The 24,575-nt window shown below is 34.8% G+C and overlaps 1 protein-coding gene across 4 annotated transcripts; it reads right to left on the minus strand.

The window, feature by feature from the left end:
* Positions 1–1,780: 1,780 nt before the first annotated feature.
* Positions 1,781–23,450, minus strand: LOC114758568 (importin-9). Of its 4 annotated transcripts, XM_028947622.1 has the most exons (33): positions 23,206–23,450; positions 22,007–22,068; positions 21,475–21,567; positions 19,956–20,127; positions 13,616–13,731; positions 13,162–13,248; positions 12,944–13,060; positions 12,798–12,861; positions 12,546–12,688; positions 11,983–12,030; positions 11,824–11,892; positions 10,155–10,230; positions 9,318–9,448; positions 8,956–9,015; positions 8,752–8,821; positions 8,572–8,636; positions 8,443–8,504; positions 8,247–8,370; positions 8,107–8,164; positions 7,877–7,989; positions 7,587–7,664; positions 7,436–7,498; positions 7,217–7,312; positions 6,954–7,063; positions 6,349–6,538; positions 5,131–5,245; positions 3,734–3,846; positions 3,575–3,652; positions 2,592–2,657; positions 2,380–2,514; positions 2,221–2,277; positions 2,048–2,128; positions 1,781–1,948 (listed from the first exon to the last, which is right to left on the minus strand). In XM_028947622.1, the coding sequence occupies exons 1-33, from the start codon at positions 23,327–23,329 to the stop codon at positions 1,898–1,900; spliced, it is 3,087 nt and encodes a 1,028-aa protein (XP_028803455.1). In that variant the 5' UTR covers positions 23,330–23,450; the 3' UTR covers positions 1,781–1,897. The 4 variants fall into 4 exon arrangements, with proteins under 4 accessions (XP_028803455.1, XP_028803456.1, XP_028803457.1 ...); XM_028947623.1 differs by lacking the exon at positions 2,048–2,128; XM_028947624.1 differs by lacking the exons at positions 21,475–21,567; positions 22,007–22,068; positions 23,206–23,450 and adding an exon at positions 20,533–20,649.
* Positions 23,451–24,575: the final 1,125 nt, after the last annotated feature.

Genomic DNA, 24,575 nt, shown 5'->3' on the forward strand with positions numbered 1-24,575 from the left:
AAAATACATAAGGAAAAAAGGTCTAATATCTGCGATGTGAGCTTCAAGCCACAAGCATGTTACTTTACGCCAAAGTTCCTTTGTGAATTTGTACAAGTGAGTTCAAATTTGAAAGAAATACTTACTCCAATAAAATAGCATCTCGTTGGAAACAAGTTGCACCCATCAAATTGTATAGAAAATGAATATGAAGAAAGTGTTTTTTTGGAACATCCCTAAAAAATAAGTAAATTCATGACATTTCAATTTAAACAACTAACACTTGAAAATAATAAGAAAATGAGACCTGAATTGACATTTTGAGAATATTATAAAATTAATCATATACTCTTTTGTGACCAAAAAATTATGAAACTTGCCATTTATAGTTGAATACTTGTCATCTAATAACACTTGCTATTTTTATTTTAGAACTCGTTAACTAACTAAAATGATAAACTTAAAAAAATTATGAAACTTGTAATTTTCAATTTAATATTTATCATTATCAATTCAATACTTATCATTTTTCAATTCACAACTTATTAATTAACTAATTAAAATGATAAAAAAATTATAACACTTGTCATTTTCAGTTTAATAGAGTACTGTTATTGTCAGTTCTATTAATGTCATTTATACCATGAAAGAGTCTATGGATAATTTCACAATATTTTCAAAATGTCAGTTCAGACCTCATTTCATTTTTTGTCATTTTCAAGTGTCAGCTGTTTGAAGTAGAATTTGATATACTCATACTTCTTTTTCAGGAATTTTCCCTTGTTTTTATCTCTTATATTAATATATTAAATTACAGATAGAACGTTATACAATTACAAGTTATTTACCACGACATGAAACTTCTGGAGAGACAATTGTGGGCAAATGAAAAAACATCATGAATTTATCTTTCAGCAACAAAATTGTTATTGGCCTGAAGTATTTGCCATCGAATTTAAAAAATAAAAAAAAATTAATATAATTTTTAGTCTCTGAAATTTGAAAACAACGTTTTTTATTATGGTTTCCAATTTCAAGGATAAAAAAGACCAAAAAGGTCAAATTTTAGAAATTAAATAATGTATTAACCCATAATAAAACAGCATTCCAACCAATCATCTTAATAATCACCATCAGGCACATCCAATTGGTAGGAAGACCTCCATATTGAGGCTTCAAACTATTCGGGTAAAACCTAACATTTTAAAAGATCAAATAGATCATGAGCATACACAATTATTTGGTTACATTATAAGTTACATGTTACTAATATTGATCTTCTGATACTAAAAAGAGGACTTTGGTCTTATGATATAAAGACAGGAAAGAGAATTGGCAATGAGCATAACCAATGCTAGCGGAAAACTGACCATTGAAAGGAGGCTCAAATAGTTGAATAATCCTAACTCCAAATATAATCTACGCCTTGGAAAATACATCCAAAGGGCCTAGGTAAAAGAATAACTGAGAATGTAATAAATACACACAACTGATGGCAAATACATTTATTTTTTTAAAAAAGAGAAAAAATAGAACTCCAAAAAAAAAAGGAAATGAAAAGAAAAAAGCTGAACCTGGCCACAGCTTGTCAAATTACACCTTTTCAGTTTGCTGATTGCAGGAGAAAAAACACGCCATCTCTTGCCACAAACCCTATTTAAAAAAAAAAAAAAAAAAACACTTCAGGCTTTGAGTCTTTCCCAGGAGCTTTTCCAATTAAGCATTCAGATAACCCAACAAACAAATAAAACAACAACAAAAATCCAATAACATGCCACTAATTTGTGAGAAAGTATCTATATGCTATATTTTGAGAGGAGAATCTAATAACGAACACCTTAAAAACTCTTTCAAGTAACTTGTCGTCTTATCAACGCAGCATTAGGAAGACCGCAGAATGCTCATCACATATTAAAACTCATCTCCGCACTACCGTTTGAATAGCATTTCGTTGAGCCTGAGTCAAGCTCTGCAGTGCAAGATCCCATGTACATGTTCGATAACGTTCACCAAGAACATAAAATATCGGACTTACTATAAATAATTCCGGATAACTGATTAAGCAAACCTGGCAAATGTTATCAAATAACTGTCTGTCATTTTGGTACAAGTTACCAAAAAAATCCGTGAGGTAGTTTGCCAGATTTATCTGTCAAGATGAAATTGAATTTGTTGGAAAAAAGGGCCAAAATTCATGCACTAGGCAAGCGTGAATTGCAAAACAAAATCTAGAGCAGAGACCTGATTAAGGGGATCAGCAATGCTTAAAAGGCTGTCTTCATATTGATCCTCTTGATCCTTGTGGTTTTCAAGCAAGTTTAATTAGCCATCAGCAATATGAAAATGGACAATCAAGGAAGAAAAGTGATAAGATGTAATTACATCACAGGTCATACAAACCTCATTAAATGCTTTTGCTATTGCTTCAAGATGTTCATATGTGGGTTTCCCTGAAGCAGCAGCAGACAAGGAAGATAGAAATTCTTCATCATTTTCAATGTCATCCCCGGTTTGAACTTCTTCCCAGTCATCATCCTGAAAAAGCAACCGGTTTTCCAATTGTGAGATTCAATAACCAGCATGGAATTGGCCCTCATCAATGAGTAAACTACCTCATCATCACCGGCCAAAACTTGCTCTTGTATTTCAATTAAGGTATCTGCCAGCAAAGCCACTATCTGCAAGATATCCGACAAAGTCAGGGAAAGGCTTTGCTTATTTATAACTAAAGAAATTCAAGTTTGATGCATGCTTTTTATGGTGACCAGAATTGTCGATCAAGAAGGTGCCGAAGGCATCCCAGACAAAGTACATGTTAGTGTAGAATTCCTGATTCTGACATGTGCGTCTCAAAAGCATACTACAGCTTTTGGAAGAAAATCACATTTCAAATCAAAATGTTTCTATCATGTAGGTGCCCATATAACTTTGAAATATGCCGCCCTATATTTCAATAGAAATGAACCATCAAAGTCTGACTCATGCCCTGTAGAGCAGTCATCATGGAATAAAGGAAATACTACCTCCAGTCCTAATTATAAGAGCCAGTTGACTATTTTGAGGAGATTAAGGAAGTAAGTTGAATTAGTTATTTGTCTTAAATAAGTGTTGTTTTTCCTAAAATATCCTTGCTAATCAAATGTATTGACTAGAACTCTTATTATTAGAAGGGCTACTTTGAAAAAAAATGTATAAATATGAGAAACAAAGTGGATTGGGGTCTTATATTTAAGACCAAAATAAAAGTCAAACAGGGTCTTATATTAAGGACTGGAGATAGTATAATAGAGATTTCTACAATAATTTCCTATTGATAGAGACTTAAATTGGGCAGTATAAGTTGCTTTATCGAATACTTGCGTTTTCCCACCTCAAAATTAATGGAGACCTAACATTATAAACTATGGGCCATCGGCAGCACTATAGGACCATTTAAATGGGATAGTTCCCCCATCACAACCATCATTATTGGAAGGGAACTCTCCACCTCACTTAGGTGTGCATCAACTACCAAGAGCCAATAGGATACACACAAAATTATTCTGTCAATGAATAGTTATCTTTACCACATTAAGATAAAAATGATGCAGAATACCTTTGTAGGAAGTGGCAACATTATCCACTGATCTGGAGCTGATTTTGCTTTTGACCTTGTGGTTATTCCAACACCAGACTTCACAAGACAAATTCCAGAATGAGCAAAGCACAGTTGAAATCATAAATCAATAAATGATTATATAATACCACGGAAAACCTTAATCAGATGGCCTGGGACACTTAATTTTGCCAGTTCTACATGTGAGCTGCTTAGCAGCAAGGCTAGAGCACTCGTGGTAACTTTTATTTGATAAGCCCCCTGTATCTCACCTGCACTCGGAAAGCATTTGGAAGAGAATTTAATTGGTCTCAGTTATGTATGCCTAAAGATTAGAATTTTATTGTTTGTAAATAAATAAGAAGGCCATTGGAGGCCCTGATGAGGAGAGTACATCAGACAATATGGAGTCCCACAAAAAAAGACAGATGAAGTCTGAGAAGAACGCTTAATGAGGTCATTGAACGAGACCTCTTAGTCAACAACATATCTAAGGACTGGGTTGTTGACAGAGCACGATGGCGTTATGTGATTCATGTAGCCTACCCCACCTAGTGGGATAAGACTTGTTGTTGTTGTTGTAAATAAATAAGAAATTCCATCAGAAGGAGGGGGCCTCTTGTTGGAGGGTAAAATACCTTCAAGCCAAAACATACAAGAAAGGCCAGAAACCATAAACATGCATATCAGCAGATCCATTACAAATCGTACTTTTCAGTACAGTTTCACTGCACAAGAATGGAAGAAAGTTTTTTTTGTATCCCCCCCCCCCCCCCCCCAAAAAAAACAAAAGAAGAAGAAGAAGAAGAAGAGAATGAAGAAAGCCTGCCAAGGAAGAAGACCAACAAGGGAAAATTAATAGCCTTGTCTAAGCCCCTGATGCAACAAGCGACGTATAACAGAATGACTAAACACAATATACTTCTCAGTCAATTTTAGCATGAGCCTGGCATCTAAACAAAGGTTTGGATTATCTGTTTAGACATGAGACCTAAGGAGTCAATATTATTATAGCAATTCGAAAACAACATTTCTCTATCTGTAGATCCTTCCTACTGGCAGTAAGCAATGCATCTAGAGAAAGAAGAAAGTGACTGAATTGATCATTCAATTTAGACATGTAAATGTAATAGACTAATAGTATAGAATTTTTTGGCCAGCAATAGCAGAGATAAACATCAGAAACAAGAGCCTAAAAAACAATTGCTCTACAACTATTTAAAACCTATAAGCCTACATAAACCACAAGATTATAATTTCAATTTCCTAGCTGTTTTCATGTGATGATCAAAAGTTTATTCAAGTAAAAGAATAAATCACGTTAATCAATTTATTTTTAAAAAAATCAGAAATTATCACCAAAAATTATAGGGGATTCTCCTGAATAATTTGGTAAATTCCAATAACTATTTCAACCAGACACACTGAACCCCTAAGTTATTTCCAAGAATCAGAGACATTGAAATCCATGCCCTCAGGGAAATCCCATGAAGTGACAAGATCTCAATGTGCAACACACCGATCACATTGCAAAAAGACGGCTGAAGGATGCTCACCTTGTTGCTTAGTCCATTCTGACATTACATAAGCAAAGGAATTATCATGACCTTCAGCAGGAATAGAGATCAGCAAATCAATAAATTGTCCAACATTAGGAGCACTCATATGAACCTGCAGTTATGAAGGAATATTTGAAATATCACAAGAGCTATAGTGTGGAAATGTTTTTTGCCAACCAATTAGTTATGGGGGCAAGGTTTAACTATCATGTTGGTGCCCTAAGCTTATTAACTTGTTTCCTTTGGTCTCCGCATTTTCAATTCATATCATAGTCACCCCTTAACATTATTTCCAAAATGGTCCCATCATCTCTTTCTAGTATATCAAAATGATGCCTTGCTTGTTATATGTTCCAAAGCAGTCATAAAAAAGGACAAATACGGTACAAATTGAAAGTTGAGAGACCAAATTGAAACAAACAACAGATTAAGTGACCAAAACAATAGTTAAGCCAAAATAATAAGGGTAGCATGACAAGGCATCCAAAAAACTCCTTTTGACTCTCCCAACTATACAGAATTTGAGTTACCATACTAGCTGTACAAAGGGAAGCTAAATCATTACAACACTGAAAAGGAAAATATAGAACAATAAATCCCCTTGATTTTAGTCATATATAAGTTAGTTCGGACTCTTGAATCTTTTCTTCCCCCATAGAAAAATTTATTAGAAAGAAGAGAGAAAAATACATAAACGGAGGACATCCCAAGAGAGAGAAGACTAAATCAACTTTAGCTCAAAAGAGTTTTCTAGTCCCTTGCAGTGGTCATCTAAGTTCTTTTCCCAATTTCTTGGCTATTAATTGAATACGAAGAATTTGGTCAGTGACAAACCCCTTTGGGAATCTAAAGACATGGCCTCAAATGTCAAGTTTTCATTCACACAGTAATGTCCAACAAGATTGAACGCCAAGGGAAACTGCTAAAGCATAAATGTGAGTGTCATCTGAAGATCCTGGGGCGAATGTTCAGGAAGATGTACAATCAGTATAATGTATATGGATAGACAACCATGAAATTATAGCATTATTCCCAGGAGTCAACCGTTGGGTAGGGGTAATCGTATGAAGATACGTTTCCATTGACGGTAGACAGGTCTGTATACATAATTTTCCTCTCCAATTATCATTTGAAAGAAGAAATACGATTACCCCCTTTCTTCACATTGTATCAGAAATGAGAAATCCATAATAATCAGAAATTAGATTGCATTACCAATCTGGCAAAAACAACCAGCAATGAGCTTCTCAAGGCAGCAATTTTAGCAGATTGCATACGTCTGACAACAGCAGCAACCAGATCATGTATATGTACGGCCATTTGTGACGGCAAATGTAATATAAGTTGAAGAATGTAGCTCCCAACAAAAAGAGATCCAGAGCTTTCCAAATTTGGGTCTAGAAGCCTGCATCAAATTCCAGGAAACAGAGCATTTAAGAACATCAGGATCTTATAAAGAGAATAAAGGGAGAAGTTCTTATTTTTAAACTGATGAGCAGTGGAAGAAAAGAAACAAATAAATAGGCCCATTCGCAAAGACATGAGAATCTGAGTGACGACCACTAAGAAGATAATGCCTTATTTCATTTTGATTCCTTACATCAGTAAACCTTCCTTCTATTAATGACAGTTCTACTAGGATGCCTACATAAAGCTGCCAACACATGGAAGGTTGAACATAAAAAAGCACAGCAAAATTCTGATTTCCCGCATAAGATTTATTTTCATCAGTATTGACTAGACAGATGCCATGCTATTTCAAAAAGGGCACTTGCAGTATGATGATATTTAAGAAACAACGTAAAATAATTGCTAACTACCTTGAAGCTATTTCAAGTAAACTTCTCATAGTTGATTCAGAATTAGATCCCCAGGCAAGGACTTCTTGTCTTCCCACAGATATAAAAGCAGCTAAACATTCTGTGGCATTCTGTTAAATGTTGAGTTGAGTTAATGGATGACAATTAATTCTACATTGCAGAGTACACCAATCAGAAGATATATTAATTTTAACCAAACATAGCTCCAAAGTATTAGAACTCAAGTCATCAGATATACATGGATGCGTAGAAAACTGTATGACCTGAATTTCACTATGATCCTCGCTTTGAAGGACTATTCTGATTGTGGCATCAAAACAAATGTCATATATTGCCTTCACTACATCACCAGGGGCATTCTGTAAAATGCTATGAGAAACCACAAATTAACAAATCATAGGTTATAGCACACTGATTAAAGGTCAAAGCTGATAAATTGACAGAAGTCGAAAGTAATTATGCTTAAAAGCAAGTATACTTGCCTTTAGTAGCATAGTTACCAGATCCAATGACCCAGCTACCAACCCATCAGCCTGCTCTTGTGGCTGATAAAGGGAAAAAAAAGGTGCATCAGAAAGCAATACCTAGATCTCTTATTTTATGATAACATAAGAAAGCTTCAGTCAGTCGTACTTTACTTAAAATAGGTCCAATATATGGTAAAATTCTGGAAAGCAGTGGACGTAAACATCCAGGTATACTTTTGATGGCCTGGGGAAAATAATAAAATAGTTAGATGAATATCAAAACATCTATAATCATGTAAACGATGTTGCCAAGTTCTGTAAATGTGACCCTAGAAGATACAGCACACATGGAGCATAACTAAGTGAGTCATAAAAAATAACTAACATAACATGCCAGCATCAATAAGCAAACACAGCAGATAATATCATCGATAAAAATATGTTCAAAACAATTACCTCAAGAACCTCAAGCGCATCACTACTGATAAAGGGATCTGAAATATGCAATGCCCATACATTAAGGATAACAGGAGAAATAATGGGCTCCACAAACGCTGATGATTCATGACCTATAATGAGCAAAAATATAGGTATCAATGCAAAAGTAGTATATGACCATAAATAACATATAAACCAGGAGAACTAGAAATTTTTGGTACTTGGTGCCTAATAATATCAAAACTTGCCTGCCTTAATTGTTGCTTGCAAAGTTTCAAGTACCATGTGCAGGGTTTCATCCGATGCCTGGAAATAGCATTAAGACGATTACCAAATGCCCCCCGAAAAAATCTCAATGTTAGTAAAAAGGTACAATATTGCACAGTACTTGAGAAAGCAGCTCTGAGAGAGATGAAAATAAACCCAACAATTGTGGTTGGGTAATTTCATTCTTTGTTTCAGGAAGGAGCTGACAGAGAGCACGGCAGGCACCGACTTTCATAGGTGGAGGCCTATTAAAATTAAATTTCAGTGAAGGAAAATTATAAGAAAAATATAAGCTAACGAAGGATAAATGTGCTCACACATCCATTGTAATTGCCTTCATAGCCGCATCAACGAAGTGCTCTAGAATACCACTGCTTAGCTGTACAATAAAATAAATAAGACCATAAGACAGAAAATTGGACCATAATAAATTAGATGACAGTTACCAAGGAGGAGAATTTTGCAGCTGAAGCAAAAATACGAGCATAAAGGAACGGGTATTCATGAGAACCTGCCAAAAGTGTGAAAGAAAAAGAAGAGAAACATCAATGAAGGAAATGTAAAAACAATTGCATATATTAAACAATGGAAGCTCATGCCAGGTGAGGAAGGAATTAAGGAGCAACCTATTAGAGAGTCCTCAGTGATTATCTGCTCAACCAGCTGTTGAAAGCCACTTGGTACTAGACCTGAATCCTGTATAAGTAACAAAGAAAATATGAAAATCAGACACCGTCACAAACAAATTTGCAGTTAATCATAACTGAAAAGAAATTATTTCAGTTATAATATATTCATAATCTAGGACTCAAATGTCAAAAAGCCCAAACCTCTGCTTCCAACAGCTGCTCAGAAATAAATGATAAGGCAAAGAGAGTAGCCTCCCTTATCTGCCAAGAATACATGCTGTCACAACTTAGAAAGTTGAAACGAATTATGCTAACATATAAGCAATTTTCTTGAAATGCTTGATGCATATGCATGATCTGCCTCTTACACGAAGGGAGAGAAAGATTAAGTGACATGCATGCAGAGAACCAAAAACACCAAAAAGTGATGATGATTAGGGCATGGCAGAAAATCGAAGATAACTTCAAAAGACTAATTAAAAAAAAAAATTTTAAGTTATATCATGTGTTGGACATATTAGACCCAAGGAAAAAAATGCAACAAACAAAAATTCCATATTTACTTTCCACCAGCTTGCACTTCCAGCTACTTTTCTGCTTTGAGATTCAGTGTACTGTTGTTTTGCAGCATCTATGATTGCCAGAATTCCCTCACCGCCATAAGAATTAACTACTTCTTCCAGCAAAAGTGCACCTACAAGAAACAACTTTCTAATAACTTATTACAAAAAGCCCAACAGTCTCCCAAAAAAAAAAAAAAAGTATCATCGTTACATAAGCATATAAAATTATAAAATAAATCACTGCAGTAACCTAACAAAAAATCATAGTAAACTCAATGGGCTTTCCTTGACCCCCCCCCCCAAAAAAAAAGAATCAGACAAACATCTCACTCTTTTCGAGATTATATGCTTTAGTTTAACTTTTAATATTTTGACTGAACTAGCCTGTATTAACTTAATTATACAAATATGTATTATATCTAAATATTCCAAAATAAAAAGAGAGTAAACTTTCCAAATATGCACAAATTAAAATAAAAACAGTATATTTTTTTCAACAAGGTATGTTTAAAGAATGTATTTATGTTAAAGGAGGACTTTCTAATTAAAAAAAAAAAAAGTAAAAATTAGACTAAACTGTAGTATAAGTTTTAATTTCAAAGGGGGTCAGCAGATATTTTGAAAATAGAAAAGTTCTTGCAATGTATTTTCCTAAAAACACAAAGGAGGCCTACTTAACCCACTCACCAAATTAATGTTATTTTTGAAATTTATCAAAATTTGATTAATGATTTACCTTTGAAAATGATTAAAACTATTATCAAATCAATTTGAAATAAACTCCCAACATTAAGAAATTGAAACTGATATGCCAATTCATCAAAGGGGATTCTTAACCTGAAACACGACAGCTGTAATTGGCATCATCTTCATCAGCAATAAACTGATTCGCATCCAATGACCACGTATGAACCTAGAGAGAAAATATCCCAAATATCAGTATTGAAATTATTCAAGGAATGAATTGTAGATTTTAAAAGGAGACTGAGCCTTGCATATAGACCACAAAAATGACATCAATATATGCTTACATAATTTTCATTTACTGAATATTTAACTAAATCTATGTTCAAAATCAAGCCTCATGAAAAAACAATTAAACCATTGGTTTTTAATTTTTCCTTCAATTTGGGATCCGATGAGTACAATTCCTTTTCTTTCACTTTTCCATAAAACATTTTTGGCCAAAAAAGTAAAACATTGGAGGAAGGCATAGTCATGCTAGTGCCAATCAATCATGTCATACTTAACATGAAAGACTAGCATCATTCATACAAATGCGAAGCTGAAAATCACAGCCAATTTTCAACGCTCAAAAATATTTACAAGTTATTACACAATAAAACGGTCAGGGTGCAAAATTTACTATTTTAGTTATCTCAAAGGTTTGATAAAATTCTGCTTTTTATGCCACAGTATGTGCAATGGATTAGGCTAGAAGACTATAATCATACTTCAATCTTATTGACAAACCATTGACAGTAAGCTCTATAATTACAGAGAAAAAACCAGAAATAATTATGCAAATAATGAGCCAAGGAAAAAGCACAGATAAATTTTGAATAATTTAAACTGATGGATTATACTCCCTCCGTTCCTTATTATAAGAGACAAATAACCGAAGTACGTTGATCAAAAAAATAGTTAAAATTAGTTAAGGACAATTAATGTGTAAAAAGTATAATTTTTTTTCCAAAAATGCCCTCATTAATAAGGAGAGAGAGCATGAGAGAGAACAATTAAATTATTAAAAGAAAGAGAAGTGGGAGGGAAAGAGAGTGTGAGTTGGAGATAATAAATATGGGTAAAATAGGAAATCAACACAAAAAAGTAGAGACAACTTTTAAGTGTCTCTTATATATAGGAACATGCCATAAGCATCAAATGTCTCTTATAATAAGGAACGGAGGGAGTAAAATTTATGAGCATCTGGTATGATTCTCAATTAACTTTGGTGAAGAAACAAGCACATAATAGTGGATTTGACAAGAAACGAGCTGCGATCAGAAGTTAACAGGAGTCATATATATCCAAGTTCCTACTGTGACGGAAAAATAAAACTAACCGGAATACTTAGTAACCATTCTTCTGATCTATCAAGATTTAAGTGTGTGGGTGTGGATGAGTGTGTGCATACCCTCGTTATGCAAATGTTCGCACAATAAAACAATAGGTTCTAAAAATATTGACTATAAATCAGCTCAGGTTCTTGAAGGAGACAGAAGTATGCTTTATGCAAAGTAAAATGACTTGTTGCATTTGCAGACATCGAGTCAAGATAATGAAAGATGTTAGTCTGCATAGCACTAAATTAATGCAAGACACTGATATTTAGTAACAACATTTTGCTTTTTCATTCAACAAGCTAAACATTTTATATTGCTGAATGTTATCTGACTAGAAATAGCAGAAAGCCAATCAGATCTCAATCAGATTCTGCTGAGCAAAGTGATAACAAATATGATCAAGAAAGTACTGATGAGAAGGCTCAAAAAGGAAGTCATACCTGCTTTTCTGTCATTTGTAGAAAAGAAATAGTGTAGTAGACCAATTCTTTAACATTAGCCCCAACCACCTAAGCAACAAAAGCACAAGCCATAAATCAAAGTAGCTTCAAATTAGAAAACAAGATGAAATAAGTGTTTTAAGAAGTTTAGGCTCAAACCTTTCCCAATCTCGTGTTACCCACAATAGTCAACAGAAGTTCAAACATCTGTTAATAAAAATACGGACGTTAAAAAACTAGTTGAATCAAAATCAAGGGAACACAAGTATAAAACCATTTGGAGATGATGGACACTAGTTTAGACACAATAGAACTAGCTGATTACTTAAAACTCCAAAAAATGAAATCTTTGATATATGATGTAAAATGCTTCAGCAAGGCTGCCCCAAAGTACAATTAAAGGATCCACAAATCTGAAGTCATTGTCTATGCCCTATACAAATTGATAGATAAATCTAGAAGGATCCATCTTTTGATGAGTACAAAACTAGATAAAAAACCATATTTGAATATATTGACATACCTAACAAATATGATCAGGGCAGGCCCTCTACTTAATAAATTAAAAGGAATTGAAATGCCTCATGAATCATGAATGATAAAGTTGTCCTATGTGGACGCTAAAATTAGCTATTCAAATATGACATGATACCATGAGCAGTGGAGTGTCTTTTTTTGTTATTAATTAACACAATCAAAATAACAAGCTTACTCCATAATACCTGAATAACAAAGGAATCAAGGCTTTTCTCTGCACCATCAGAATCATATCTTCCATCATATGAATCTTCTGTACCTTCAATAGATGATTGTTCATACACTCTCAAGGATGAGATAAATGTATTCCACAGTGATCGCAATATTTCTACAGTGGACAGCATGTTGAAATGCAATATATTAGAGAACAAACAGTGGCGGAAAATTTAATTTGTATAAGCATATCAACTAGACAAAAGAACAAGTCAACAACTTACCCTCAAATTCAGTCCCAATGAGACTTGAGAAATTCTGGACAAACTTGTTCAAGCACTTCAAAACCTTCATGAAGAGAGATGCAACATTTGTTAATTCTTGGGAAAACAGAACACATAGTTAAGACTTTAAAAAGTACAAGAACAACCTCCATTCTGATACACCAATCATCCGGATTTTCAGATTGAACTGGAACTTCAAGAATAGAAGAGAATTGGGCCATCCATGGTTTAAGCATAGGGATTATCATGGTACTCGTTTCTGTCTGAACAGAATGTCTTTGATCTGTTAATAATTAGGGGGACAAAAGAAGATAATCCTACAGCCACCAGAACAGTACACCATCACCAAGAGGAAAGAAAATACCTTATAGACACCACTCATTGTCCCCAACATGGAAGTGCAAGAATATACTATTGAAAGGGCCTTGCTTCGTATATATGCATCATATATCTGTTCCCCATAAAAAATCATCAAAGGAAACAGATCAAGCTAAGTTCACCATATAAACTGGACATTCTAATCTCTATTTTTGGCCCATTTTCATTTTCAAAATGTAACTGTAGGCCTCTGTGAACACAGTCACACGGAAACAAACTAGTGAGTGTGCACGCGAGCGCATGTGCTTGCATAACAGCATTCCTCCCAGTAATTGTGTAAAAATCATTTCTTGTAACCTTCATCTTAAAAATTCAAAATAACAACAACAACAACAATAACAATAATAATTGAACCGATGCTAAATTAATGTAAATAAAGTTAAAATAAAGGTCAACTTGAGATGACAGGTAAATTTACAAATAATAATAATAATAACAACCTGGGGAGAAGATACAGTTGTGAGCAAACATGGAAACAAAGCAGGTATTAGTGTTGGAACTATTTTATCATCCAAGTCCGCAGAGAGAAGCGCCAAACACCTCATGGCTCCATATACTAAATAGTCAAAAAGATAAAGTGAATTAAGGTAATGAAAGAAAATAATAATAATAATAATAATAACAGCAAAAGCAGCAGCAGAAAGCATCACACAACCGATAAAAGAAACTTTTTCAGGTTTACTTAATGAAGAATTAACCAATTAAGCAGTCATCGTCATCCAATTTCATTTTTTAATTGATCAATCATCAGGAATATGATCCTCGTCGTTGATGATCAATATCTTGCAAAAGAATGCTAAGAAAATTGTAGATATCTTACAAATAAAAAAAGGAAACAAAAGAAAAGAAAAGAAAAGCATAGATCAAGTGGTTTGCCAAGTCAGAGAAGATGCATCCACTGTAAAATGCTTTATCTTTGGCACCACAAGCTTTCATATAAACCAAAAAAAAAAAAAAACCCCACAAATCACCGATCTCCTCGGAATTTTCTTTTCTTTGGTTGGCAGTCTGGACCAAGGCATATCTGATCACCATTCACCCTCATGCCTCTTATTGTCTTTAAAATTTAATCCGCACGTCTTTTGTGCCGTGGCAGATTTTGGCAGCGTAGTACTGGCTTCTATTTTCTCTGAATTTTTCACAAATTTCAAACAAGCAGAAGCAGGGAAAAAGAAAAGATGGAGAATAAGGAACCCCCAACGAAGAGATCATGGTTTTATATTAGGAGACAACAATATTTCATTAGTAATCATACCACCAGGGTGCTAAAGTTTCCAAAGCATTTTTGAAAAGCACCAATCAATCCATAAAACTGTTCAGCAAATAATTAAGGGAAAATCAATCTGTAAGTCCCTATAATTTCACCTGATTTTTAATTAGATCCCTATAATTTTTTTTCTACTGTTTATCAGGTTCTTATATTTTCACTTGATTTTAATCAGGTTCCTCTAATTTTTTTCTTTTTAGCAAGTCCTTGTAGTTTCATGCAATTTTTAACAAGGTTACTGTTGAGTTGTGGACCTAGGCCTAACTAGGCCCATTAGCAATTAGAAAAACTCTAGTAATTATCTGTTTATTATATATATATGTTAGATATCTAGATTAGATATGATAAGATAAATTTAGATATTAGATTTAGATTTAGTTTTTCAGTAGCTCCTACGTCTCTTTTATATATTTTGATTTGATGGAACTTTTAGTATTGAGCCAATAATAGAATTAGAGGTGCACTTCACCTCAATTCCTACATGGTATCACGCCAAGACTAATTTCAGGTCTTGTCTGCGCATGTTTTTCCCCCTCCCTGTCCGTCGGTTACTCTGCGATCAAAGTCCCAGGATGTGGTCGCCTAGTTTGTGCGACTCTGTCTCCTCTGCTAGTCTCCATTGTTCGACACCCAGAGTAAAGTCGCTCCGTCCCTAGGTATCATGACTTACACATCTGAAGGGTCCTATATCAGCATCTTCTCAGTCCACCATCGCATACTTCTCTCTCCTTTTGTCCATCCAGTGTTCGCCGTTTATCTTGGCTTCATGCCTAATTCATTTTCAAAGATGAATTTCGGGACCTATCATGCCCTCCACACTGCCAGCGACTCTCCACATGCTGATTCCTCAAACACGCAACCATTGGTGTCTTTTGTGTCCCTGCCGTCTCTGCCTCCTAAGCCACCTATTCTCTTTATTACCACTCATCGCTTCAATGGGAACAATTATTTACAATGATCCCAAGAGGTTCTTATGTATGTTGTTGGAAGAGGGAAGGAAGATTATCTCACTAGTAAAGCAGCTCAACCGCTTGATTCCGAAGAAAAGCACAAGGTTTGGTATGCTGAAACTAATATGGTCAAGTCTTGGCGTATCAATTCTATGGTTCCGGAGTCCGGACATTGGCCAAAACTATTTACTCTTTCCTATGGCCAAAGGTATTTGGGACGTTGTTCGCACATGTTACTCAACTCGTGAGAACACAGCTGCTATTTTTCATATTAAAGGGTTTATTCGTGAGATGCGACGACGGGATTTAGATATGACTCGGTATTTCAATAGTCTAGTCATGTATTAGCAACAACTTGATCTTCATGATACACATCAATGGCATTGTAGTAAAGATGCTGATACATATCGCAAGATTATTGAGAAAGATCGCATTTATACTCTTCTGCTTGGTGTTAATCCTATGTATGATGATGTAAGGGGAAGAATGTCTACTCGTCCCCTTTGATCATTAGATGAGATCTTTGCTGAACTAAAATGGGAAGAAAGCTGCAAACAATTGATCTCCAAGTACATTCCGAGTTCTCCATCCCTACCATCTATTAAGGCAATTGCCATGGTTGCAAAGGGCTCACCCAATCCTGAACCTAAAGGTAAAAAAGATGAATGCCCCATATGCAAACATTGCAAGAAGATCAGTCATATTAAAGTTAAGCGTTGGAAATCACACAGGAAGCCAGCTGACTTTAAACCAAAACAACGTGGTTCTAAAGCTCTAGCTGTTACAGCAGATGATGAGCCACATAACGATAATCCTAACCTTACCAATGCTGATTTGCTAAATATCATTCAGCGATTGCTTGGTTCCCAAAACCACACCTCTCAAGATGGCCCAACTGTTGGCTCCTGCAGTAATGCCTACCAACATAACAACCCCAATCCCAATTTTTGGATTGTTGATTCTGGCGCTACACATCACATGACTAGTAATCTTGCTCTGCTAACTGATTTCACATATAGTTCCTCTCGCTCATGTTTCAATGTCGCAGATGGTTCTAGGGCCGAAGTAGTTGGTATTGGCATAGTTACCCTTAATGATGACCTGGTTCTCAACAATGTTTTTTACATTCCCACTTTAGATTGTAATTTAATTTCGGTTAGTACGCTCACAAGAGAATCTAGATGCACTACTTACTTTGATGAATTTGGTGGTATATTTCAGACTTTGGAGATAGGGAAGAGGATTGGCACAACTAAAGAGTGTGGCGATCTATACTGGTTTATAGGTTCACGCAACTTCACTATTGCTTCTTCTATTTCGCACAACGATGTTGTTTTATGGCATTTTCGATTAGGACATCCTAGTTTCTTTTATCTTAAAACTTTGTATCCTCATTGGAATAATAAAATTTCAGATTCTTTTACTTGTGATACTTGCCAACTTTCAAAACATACCAAAGCTTCTTATCCAACTTACCCTTATAAACCCTTCGAACCCTTTGCACTGATTCATAGTAATGTCTGGGGACCCTCTAGTATCAAAAATATTAATGGGACTTGTTGGTTTGTTACCTTCGTTGATGATCACAAGCGTTTTACATCAGTGTATCTCTTAAAAGAAAAATCTGAAGTCCCACATATTTTTCAAAAATTCCATGCTCTCATTCGCACTCAGTTTCAATCTCACATTTGAATCTTGTGAACTGATAACAGCAAAGAATTTGTTAATCATACGTTGAATGACTTTCTTTCTCGCCATGGCATTATCCATCAGACCACTTGTGTTAATACTCCTCAACAAAACAAGATAGCTGAGAGAAAAAATTGCCCCCTGTTACAAGTTGCTCGATCTTTGTTGTTTGCCTATAATTTTCCCACTCACTATTGGGGAGAAGCCATCCTTACTGCCACTCATCTTATCAATCGAATGCCTTCTCGTATTCTCAATCTTGCTATTCCCTTACATCAACTCATTGCAGCCTTTCCTTCCTCTAAAATATTGGCTTCTGTACCACTTAGAATCTTTGGTTGCACAGCCTTTGTTCACAATGAACAATTTGGAAAATTATATCATCAATCCATTAAATGTATATTCATTGGTTATTCCAGTTTCCAAAAAGGATACAAGTGTTACTGCCCACCCACTAAGAAACTCTATATCTCCTTCAGTGTTACTTTTCACGAGCACATACCATTTTATCCAAAGCACCCATTTAGGGGGAGTACACATCACAGGAATGGACGCCTCAACTCCTTGAACCAATTCTAACTGATCATAATGCCTTACCTATTGTACCAGCCCTACCTATTGAAGAGCCTCCGTTACCAACCCCACCTATAACAAGTCTTGAACCAGAACCGAATGAAAGGCCAAACCCTGAAGTCACTCACCTAGACCTAGAACCTAAAAACTTTGAACCTGATATTGTACCTCCTGCAAACCATTCCCAAAACACTTCTCATCACAATGTCATAAAACAGCAGCAATTTACTTATAGCAGAAGGAGTAAGACTCAACCGAAGGATCTAAAAACCAGTGGAGATGCTCACTTAAGGCAAGGCCTATCTAATTCCCTTCCTCCAAATACTGAGAAACAAGATGATGAGTTACCCATAGCTCTCAAAAAAGGGGTAAGGAGGTGTACAATACGACATTCTATACAGAACTTTGTAGCTTATGACAAGTTGTCTCCTAAACTTCTCATTAGAGAAGCTTCCCAGGAATATTCATGAAGCATATAAGAAAGTTGAACGGAGAAAGGCAGTAAAAGAGGAATTAGATGCATTAAAGAAGAACGACACTTGGAAAATTGCTGATCTTCCTCCTGGAAAGTCTCTTGTTGGATGCAGATGGGTATTCACCAAGAAGTACAATCCTGATGGCAGCATTAATCGTTATAGAGCGAGATTAGTGGCCCAAGGGTTTACCCAAGTCTATGGAATCGATTACCAGTAGACATTTGCTCCTGTGGCAAAACTTAATACAATTAAGGTACTCATGTTTTTTGCAATTAATTTAGACTGGCCATTACACCAACTAGATGTCAAAAATGCATTCTTGAATGGAGATCTTGAAGAGAAAGTATATATGAAAACTCCACCTAGGCTGAATGAAAAGGTAGATAAGAATAAGGTGTGTAAACTAAAAAAGTCCTTATATGGGCTTGTAGTCACCTTCCATGGATATGCTGACAGGTCTACAGCCTAACATTTTTGTCTCCTCAAGGAGGTCTAAGGTGTACTTTCGCTAAGATACAGAGATTCCTTCTTGGTTTCTAGCAACTTCCAGATATTTCTTTTCTAGTAAATGTGGCTAGTCAATATATGAGTGAGCCTAATGAGGAACATATGAATCTACTTATCACACACAAGACCAGATATTTCTTTTCCAGTAAATGTGGCTAGTCAACATATGAGTGATCCTAATGAGGAACATATGAATCTTGTAATAAGGATTCTACATTATCTCAGGATGACTCCTGGAAAGGGACTATTCTTCAAAAAGGGGAACCATCGGAGTATTGAAATCTTCATAGATGCTGATTATGGAGGTTCAATACTAGACAGTAGGTCTACTACTATATACTCCACCTATGCATGGGGTAACATAGTAACATGGAGAAGTAAGAAGCAAGAAGTCGTCTCAAGAAGTAGTGCAGAATCTGAACTTAGAGCTCTAGCACAAGGAATGTGTGAAGGTATGTGGCTGCTGATGTTACTCAAAGAACTCAATAAAGATGTGACTTTACCAGTACAAATGTTTTGTGATAACACATCAGCTATAAAGATGGCCAAAAATCCCGTTCAACACAATAGAACGAAACATGTAGAGATTGATCAACACTTCATAAAAGAAAAGATAGAGTCAAAGATATTTGCAGTGTCTCATGTTAAATCAGGTTCCCAAGTGGCAGACTTACTCATGAAGGCTTTCAAGAGACCCAGATTTGAAGAACTCATATCCAAGCTGGGGATGATCAACATCTACTCTCCAGCTTGAGGGGGAGTGTTGAGTTTTGGACCTAGGCCCAACTAGGCCCATTAGCAATTAGAAAAACTCTAGTAATTATCTGTTTATTATGTATATATCTTAGATATCTAGATTAGATATGATAAGATAAATTTAGATACTAGATTTAGATTTAGTTTTTCAGCAGCCCCTACATCTCTTGTTTTATATATTTTGACTTTATGTAACTTTCAATATTGAGCCAATAATAGAATTAGAGGTGCACTTCACCTCAATTCCTACAGTTACTATAGTTTTTTTCCCCCCTTTCATTAGTTACATAAAACTGAAGAGACATAATTAAAAGTCAAATGAAACTATAAGGATCTCATAAAAAGTAAAGGGAAAAAAAAAACTTTTGGGACTTGATTAAAATCAGGTGAAACTATAAGGACTTGATTGGGAAGGGGGGGGAACTACAAGGGACTAATTAAAAACTAAGTAAGATTATGGGGATTTAGAGACTAATTTTTCCAATAATTAATATGCAGTTTTGGTTCATTGACACTATTGACATTGGATCCAGATAAGATTTTGATTATAAAAAATGCTTGCCTCCATTCAAGTTGGCCTGATTGCCAATTAACCTCAGGAGGAACGGTAACAAGTCTGGCCAAAAATCTGGCCAGTCATACTCTGCAATAGATGCCACAGCCATGCTGATAGCTGTGCAGATTTTCTTATGAGACTCATCCAATGCCAATAGAAGTATTTCACGGATCACCACCTGAATATCAAACAAAACGAAATTACATGTGCAGGGGCCAAAAATAAAGAGCCAATTAAAATTAACAATCTATCCTTCTTCTTTTTTTTCTGGCCAACAACAATTAACAATATATCAAAACATTTAAAAAAATAGCATCACCAATTATCAAATGATCAACTTTTTGAAGAAAAGTAAAAAGAGCTCAGAATGAAGTTGGCCAAAGAAAATTCACGATGAAGAATCAGTTTTGTAAGTAAACGGTGATGAATAGATCATCATCTCATAAGAAAAGCCAAGGAAAAAATGCTACTTCCACAGAAAACTTTTTCTTCACATGTAGGAAGGATGCAATCATATACTAAAATATTCTGGTTAAAAAAATAGAAATATATATGAAATTTATGCAACATGGCTGTTTCAGACCTCAAATGACACACAATCCGTCAAATCTTTGGGAAGATAGGCTAGATATAATAACTTCATAAAAAAAGGCAGGTTGAGAGATTTCCAAATTTGCTGAATTCATTTTTTCCACTTTCATGAACTAAAGTACAGCAGCATGGAATTTGTAGAGCACTGGAGGATTTTTTTCCCTGCAGCAACCTATCTGCTTCAATTATCAAACTTTAATAATGACTGTAATGCATATGGTTTTGCTTAAGAAACTTATTAAAAAACAGCAATTTGCTGAAATGAAAGGATATGAAAACAGAAATAACTATCGCAATCCACATTATTCCAAAAGCTCATAAAAATTCAATTCTAAGTGAGAAAACCAAACAATCTAACCATTTAAAATAGGAAAAACTACCCACAGGTCCTAGTAAGAAATTTAAATACTAACAGGTTACGAGTACAAGTGTTTACAAGTTTGACTTGTAAATGACACAATTTGAATTGTAAATATGGAAGTTTATATTTTTATTTTTAGGATCAAATTATAATCCCAGATATATATTTGTCTAATGCTCCATGATTTTGGACCAGATTAGGCAGGCCTGTTGCCTAAGTTGTTTATTTAAACCATAATGTAAAGCATATTCAATGCGTCCAATATTTTCCAGTAGCGAGCTACAATTTTAATGAGCACAAAAATAATGGAATCGTTTTGCTATGCGGTTTGAATTGGTATAGTGGATTATTTATTTACTGCTCTTCATCAGGCATGGAAAGACACTAATGCTAAGTATTAAAAAAACCAACACAGTTTCAACTGCAATCCAACTGCACTAATGGACAAGTATGAAATAATTTGTGATTTTAGAAAAGATATATAAAAAGCTAAGATGCAGCTAACCACTCTTGAAGTGAATGCAGGTCTTTACCGAATGAAAACCTCAACTTTGCAGATGGAAGTTTATTTACCTTTTCATGACTTGAAACAACAGGAGGTTCAAAAGTGTCCTCTCCCTCCTGCCAATGCTTCTTTACAAATTGCTTCAAGAGAACTGCAGCTAGGTAGATGCAGGTTAAGCCATCCAAGTCTATAAGCTCATGGACAATGGATACTTTCTAGCACAAATGCCAACAACACCCAATCACATAATTCTTGTTATGTCACAAACAATACACATCTAAGGTGAGAGAGAAGAAATGGCAAACATCAATTTATTTTTTTCCCTATCAAATTTGAGACTAAGGAAAATTCAAGTTCTTCATATTATTTCAGACACCAGCAAACATTCGTTAGTCATAAAAACACATGCCTTCCTTGTTTATTCTTTTTCTTTTACCAGTACTAGTTATCCCTTCTGCCAATAGTGAAAAGTAAAAGTTATTGTAACCACAGGCACAGAAAATCATTTTAGAACTGTGTCACAGGAAGCATTCTTCCCCTAAAAAGGATGGGGAAAAAATGAAGGAAATATATTGAAGTGATCAAGTATGGCAAGGATATTTGGCGCAATCCCACTGCAAGCTCCTTATTTGCAGCAACTTTTGATAGCGCAGTGCCAAAACCTTCAGGTTCATATATAATGCAAGTTTAAGATCAGTGCAGCTATACCAGATCGATAAATCTTAAGATGCCTTATCAAGTATCAACAACATCTACAAAAACAATGAATGAAAGTAATAAAACTCAATTTCAAAATCCCACTGATACACATCATACATTGATTCTAAATGTGATTATTAAATAAGCCGCTAGCTGTACAATCCACTCTGGAAATAGATTATGAGAATCACGTATGAAGAGACTCTCAGTTTGAACCATAAATGTTCAAACTTAACATTTTTTTTTCTCTGTCTCTTTTCAATCAACAAAGCAACCAGGTCTTTATTTCCAAATTCATTAAGAATCAACATATACAGTCCAGTAATGCACTCGCTCAGCCACTAAACGAGGACCACATTACCCAAATTAATTATCCATCACGGCTAGAATTTCTTTTCCATCCAGGACCCTTTGTATTCCCCTCTCAAGTCCAATTCAATAAGTGCATTCTGGCCCTATTGTTCAATATTGCTCATCAGTTTTTTCAGGTACTGCTGCTTCCTTTGCCCATTATAATGTCAATATTTCTATATCACCGAAACGTATTCAGACAGTACCAGAACCTCTAAAAGAAAACTAAAAAAAGTACCATCATTAAGGCCACCAAGATGCAACAATTGCAAAGTACTTTATAAGTCTTTTCTTTTTTCTTTTTTTTTTTTCACGTTTCACCCTTTTCCAATCAACACATTCAACTTACTATTTTACTTTTCAGAAGGTATCTTAAGCGTAGAGTCAAACAGATAGCATGTTTGTGTGCGCGCGCGCGCGCGTAAGCCATTGATGAAGAGCATAAGACTGCTCAACAAAAAAGAATTAGCAGAATCCAAGAAGTTTCCTAACAATAACATAGCTAGTCATCATCATTCACCAACAGTATAGAGCTATACCCGCCCCCCACATTTTTCAAGTGTTCTTCAGAAGAACAAGATCACTTCAGTTGAAAATCGATACAAAAGAAAACCACTTTATTGTTAAAACAACTCAATTTCCAATATCTACGTGCTTAGATTTCCAGCTATCTAATACTTATGCGAGCAAAATTTTCAAACAACCTAATCACAAAAACAAACTAAACACGAGAGTCAATAATTTTCAACCTGGTTGGAGGGAGGCCTGAGTCAATGAAGCTTCGGCGAAACATCGCACCTCATGGTTGGGGTCAAGTGTGGCAGACAAACAATTGAGCAGCCAATGCTGATCTTGATCAACGACGTTGGCCATTAAAAGAAGCAGGGAAAAGAACCGAGCAAAAACCCTAGAGTTCAGAGGATAGAACTAGAACTCGAAGCTTGGATTCCTCAGTTTGTAGACTGTTCCGTTCTGTGCTTTTCCCGCTTTCCTGCAAGAAGTGTCACTGCAGAGTGCAGAGAGGATTCAAGTTGGTGAGCCCTTATATAGGGGTGAGGGTTAAGAGCGAGGGGGAGACTTCGACAATTAGCCAGTGGCAAAAATGAAATATGCCCAAAATTGCAAGGTAGTTCCGGCATCACAACATATCAGGTGAATTATTTATTACTTGATTATTATTTTTTTTTTCCGAATTCTTTTGGGTCATCTCTCCTAATTATTGGATCCATTTGGATTAATGGTAGAAAAAGTAACTTATTTAAAATTTGACTTTTAAAAAAATAAAATTGGATAATGTGATTTATATTTGGATTGACTTTTATAAATAAGATAGTTTGTAAAAGTAAATTATTTGAATTATGATTGAATAAATAATTTTAGTTTATAAATTTATGAAAATGAGTATATTTTTATTAAATAATAAAAAATTAAAAAATTCCCAATTTACATGATATAATAATTTTAAATTATTTATAAGCTCTTATTGATCTCATATATATTTTTTATTTTTTTATCATTTATTATAAGGACATATTTGAAAATAGAAGTATATTTCTAACTTATTTATTATCTTCAAATAATTTTAACTAATTTTTTATTATCTACAAATTTGTTATTTGAGGCTTATAATAAGAATAAGAGGAGATAGTAAATTTCTCTCTCTCCATATTTCAAAAGCTATAAGCATAAGCAACTAATTTTTACTTATAGCTTATTGTAGCTTTTTATGTAAAAGTCAGATTGCTCTATCGCTAATCCAAACACCATAAATTCTTCAAACATGCTTATGATTAAAAAAAAATAACTCATTGGTCTTGAAACGCTAAGCCAAACAGGCTTATTATCTAATCGCTACTAGGTGAAGTATGCTATAAATATTATGTTGTGTGGATGTTCGTAACTCCATAATCTCTTACGATTCTATCTCATGCTTAATGGCATTTACCCTATAACTCTCAAATGAATGTTTTTTTATCATACTTATTGCTATAACCTCCATTGCTTTTATGTTGTGCTATAATTTAGATTAATTCTTTTATTTATGAGATTGCAACTCTTGGAATGGTAGGATGTCTGTAAATAGAGACTTAATACAAAGAATTGGACGTACATAAAAAAT

This window comes from Neltuma alba, unplaced genomic scaffold (assembly GCF_004799145.2).
Source record: "Neltuma alba isolate B1F8T4 unplaced genomic scaffold, ASM479914v2 tig00010736_pilon, whole genome shotgun sequence".
NCBI lineage: Eukaryota > Viridiplantae > Streptophyta > Magnoliopsida > Fabales > Fabaceae > Neltuma > Neltuma alba.